General features: G+C 32.1%; 1 protein-coding gene across 1 annotated transcript; it reads left to right on the plus strand.

Moving 5' to 3' along the window:
* The first annotated feature begins 2,249 nt into the window (after positions 1-2,249).
* Positions 2,250-3,877, plus strand: LOC129941915 (phosphotriesterase-related protein-like). Its single transcript, XM_056050683.1, has 5 exons — positions 2,250-2,371; positions 2,552-3,067; positions 3,132-3,296; positions 3,357-3,574; positions 3,670-3,877. Exons 1-5 carry the CDS (start codon positions 2,353-2,355, stop codon positions 3,805-3,807), a joined length of 1,056 nt encoding a protein of 351 aa, XP_055906658.1. The 5' UTR covers positions 2,250-2,352; the 3' UTR covers positions 3,808-3,877.
* The last annotated feature ends 309 nt before the right edge of the window (positions 3,878-4,186 follow it).

Raw genomic sequence — 4,186 nt, forward strand, 5'->3', positions numbered from 1 at the left:
ACAGGACAACCATAAACGATCATTAGCCGTATGAGGGCCATGTAGCAAATTATCTTCACTCTGGGGTCAAGCCGACTGCTTAAAACCAGCCGTTTCATCAGAGCGAAGGCTCCTTTAGCCCTGGTCAGAGCAGCATTTATATGTCTGTCGAAATATTAATACTGATCTAGCCAGATACCGAGGTACTACACTTTTGATCGCTAGTGGCTGCCCGTGAAGATCAACGATGACTATCTTGCGCCTGGACATTTATTTTTAGTTTCCAGTCGTCGCAATATCGCTGAATCTTGTCGAAATCACGCTGCAAGAGAATTCTAATAACCTCAACCTTTCGGGTTGTTTTGTACGCAATTAGATCGTCGGCGTACGCAATTACCTTTGTAAGACTACCTATCAGATCGCTGGTGTAAATGCTGAAGAGAATCGGCGAATGCACCGCTCCCTGTTGAAGGCCATTTTTAATTGAGAATGTTGTGGTCGAAGTTACATTGCCACTTTTGACAACAAACTTTCTACCGTTAAACACATCATAAAGTATATATAACAATGGTTTGCTTATGCCAAGCCTGCTCAGGTTTAGGTAAAGACGGGTACTGTGTCAAAAGACTTTTCCAAATCAACCAGATCAGCACCTGTGCATTTTTGTTTTGATTTATTCCATTATTATTTTGTTATCTGCAGCCCACTTAGTCAGACCCCTATTGATGATCTTTTCGGTTGGAGTTGTCCTTTCCCTTTTTAACTTCCCAAAGGAAGTTATTGTAATGGGTCCGATTTGTCAAATTGAAAATGTTGACATTTCTCGACGTTTTAAGGTCCCTAGAGTCGAAATAAAAGATTTTTAGAAAGATGTCTGTGCGTGCGTGTGTACGTACGTCCGTACGCCTGTACGTTCGGGAACTTTTTTTCATCGTCCATAGCTCACGAACCAGAAGAGTTATCAACTTCAAATAAATTTTGTTATATAGATAATAAGGCAGAAAGATGCAAAACAATTTTGTGCAACGAAAAATAATGTTTTTGACATCTGATAAAATTTTTAGAAAAATCGAATTGACAGTTTTTTTTTATAAAAATTAAAAATTACAAAAAAAAAACTACTCAAAGTTGGTAAAAATTGAATATCGATTTAAATATCTTTTCAAAAACTTGAAATTTAGACTTCAAACTTATTTTATCTTATAAGAAATATTGTTTTCAACATTCTGAAAAATGTTGAGAATAATCGAATTGACAGTTTTTTTACAAAAAATTAAAAACCAAAAAAAAATTAACAAAAATGGGAAAAAATAATTTTCGACTCAAATATCTTTTGAAAAATTTGAGATAATAGATTCTTACTAATTTTTATTGTTTTTAACATTAGGACAAATTTTGAAAAAATCGAATTCACAGTTTTTTTTACAAAAAATAAAAACCTAAAAAAAATGCATGAAAGTTGGTAAAAATTGATTTTGGACTCAAATATCTCTTCAAAAATTGTAGATATTGGCTTTAAACTACTTTTATCTTTCAAAAAATATTATTGTCAACATTTAGTAAAATTTTGAAAAAAATCGAATTGACAGTTTTTGTACAAAAAATAAAACTCTAAAAAAAACAATACTAAAACTTGGTAAAAATTTACTTTCGACTCAAATAGCTTTTCAAAAATTGAAAATATTGGCTTAAAACTTATTTTATTTCACAGAAAATATTGTTTTCGATATTCAGTAATTTTTATATAAAAATCCAACAGCACGTTTTTTCATACAAAATAAAATCTTTAAAAAATAGTACGCGCAATAGACAAACTTTTAAGCAAGGAAGTTATCAGTGTTGTGACCCACAGCCTCTTTTTTGATAATATAATTTTAAAATATTTTCCAAAAACACAAAATCTGCATTTTGCCGTTCTTGAAGATTGATGTTTAGTTACTGCCCATAAATCGATGCTTTTCAAAATCTGTCAAAAACTTCTCCAGTCTTTACCAATAATAGAATAATTAATCACAGACACCAACAAAAATAATGTTTCCTAAAGAATTTTTCTTATTTTAATATTCTAAGAAGTAAGGCGGTAACCCTTCAAATGTTTATGATAAAATTAAGAAAACATCACCACCCCTCAAATCATCATAAATTAAATTAATTTAGAATTAGGTACTGTTTTGGTGTGACAAAACACCAAATGTACTCTACGCACTTATAAGTATACGAGATTCAAGTGAATAAATTGATATGAAAATTATTTGGTCAGTTTTATTGAAGCATACTCTGTGGAAAGATCAACGTTCAAACATTCATACTCTCTCCAATAGTTTAAAAGAAATAATCGTAATAAGAATAACAAACTTTCTAATAAACTAAAATATGTCATTTGTTCAAACAGGTGGGTAGACCTTATCTTTTTTATCATAAATAGACTAAAGTTCAATGTTTTTATTTTCTTCCATAAAATGGTTAACTGCCCCAAAACTGGAAACAGCTATCATAAACATTGAATTTACGAATTTTAAAGTGTTTATTTATTTAACAATTTAATAAATAATATAACGAATATTATTTTTAGTTCTTGGTCCAATAAGTCCCAATCTCCTTGGACGTACCTTAACCCATGAGCATTTTCAAGTAGATCTGGAAAAGTTCCATTGTTCTCCACCAACCGAATACAAAGAATATTTTGACCAGAAGATTTCTCTAGAAACAATTGGATTCGTAGCTAAATATCCGTACGCAAGTTTAGAAAACATCACATTCTGCGATGAAGCAACACGCTCCGCTGTCAGGAAGGATGTTGAACTGTATAAGAAGTTTGGTGGAGGCAGCATTGTTGAGAACACTTCAATTGGCTTGAAAAGAAATCTGGAATTTATGGTTGATATTCAAAAAACAACTGGAGTGAACATTGTTGCTGGGACCGGTCACTATTTGCATAATCATCAGACTCCTGATGACTTAGCCATGACCGTTGAGGAAATGACCAACTTGTACACCAAAGAAATAGTCACTGGAATTGATGTTGAGAATGTAGGACCGGTGAAATGTGGATTCATCGGCGAGGTGGGAAGTGATTATCCTATACACGGTGAAAAGATGAAGTTGAATTTTTCAAAACAAAAGCTTAAGCCGCTATTTCGCTATTTTTATAGATTTTGAAAAACGAGCAATACGTGCAACAGGTGAAACTCAAGAAGCTGTAGGATGTGGGGTGTCTTTTCATCCAGGTCCTGATGTTCAAGCTCCATTTGAAATTGTTCGAATGTACCTGGAAGCCGGTGGAAGGCCTGACAAGTGTGTAATGTCACATTTAGACTGTAAGGAAATTGAAAATTGAAGCCTTCTTAACCAAATATGTATAAAGTTAAATATTTTAGTGAGATTTATGGATATGGAAGAACTATTTGAGTTTGCTACTTTGGGAACATACATGCAGTATGATCTTTTCGGAGTGGAGTGTTCATTTTTTCATTTAGTTCCTTCAGTTGACATGCCATCGGATGCACAAAGGATGAAAAATTTGATGCTCTTGATTGAAGACGGGTTTTTGGAAAAGATACAAATTTCTCAAGATATCCATTCAAAACATAGATTGGTGAGTTTAAAGTTAATTCACATTTATGATTTATTAAGTTGTATATGATTATTTATGAATAATTTCGGTTCTTGAAATGTCTCCTTTATTTTCAGACATCTTTTGGAGGTCATGGCTATCATCACATTCATAAGAATATTGTCCCAAGATTAATAACAAAAGGACTGACTATGGATCAAGTTGTACAAATAATAGTTAAAAATCCAGCTAAGTGGTTAGAGATTAAAGAATAATAAGTAAAAGTAAAAATGCTAGCTATTTGTATATTTATCTATTTTTCATTGAAATACAAAGCAAACCAGTGTCAAGGCTGTGAAATAATTTAGTTTTATATATATTGGGTTTTTCGCTATTTAGGGAGCTGTCACTTTTAAAGCTGTCATTTTTTACTTTTGACAATTAAACGCGGCTTTTTAAAAAGATTGTTGAGCGAAAATTGTTGGTCTATTAAATTTTGAAGAGTAGGGATGAAATTCTCTCAGAAAAAGGAAATCTTACAAAAAAGTATGGAACAGCTCCTTGGCAAAAGTGTTTCACTGAATAAATGCGAAACAAAATTAACGGACGATGCCAATAAAAATCTATTTAGCACAATATACAATTTAGCAGACT

The sequence above is a fragment of the Eupeodes corollae genome, chromosome 1, assembly GCF_945859685.1.
Source record: "Eupeodes corollae chromosome 1, idEupCoro1.1, whole genome shotgun sequence".
Classification (NCBI taxonomy): Eukaryota; Metazoa; Arthropoda; class Insecta; order Diptera; family Syrphidae; genus Eupeodes; species Eupeodes corollae.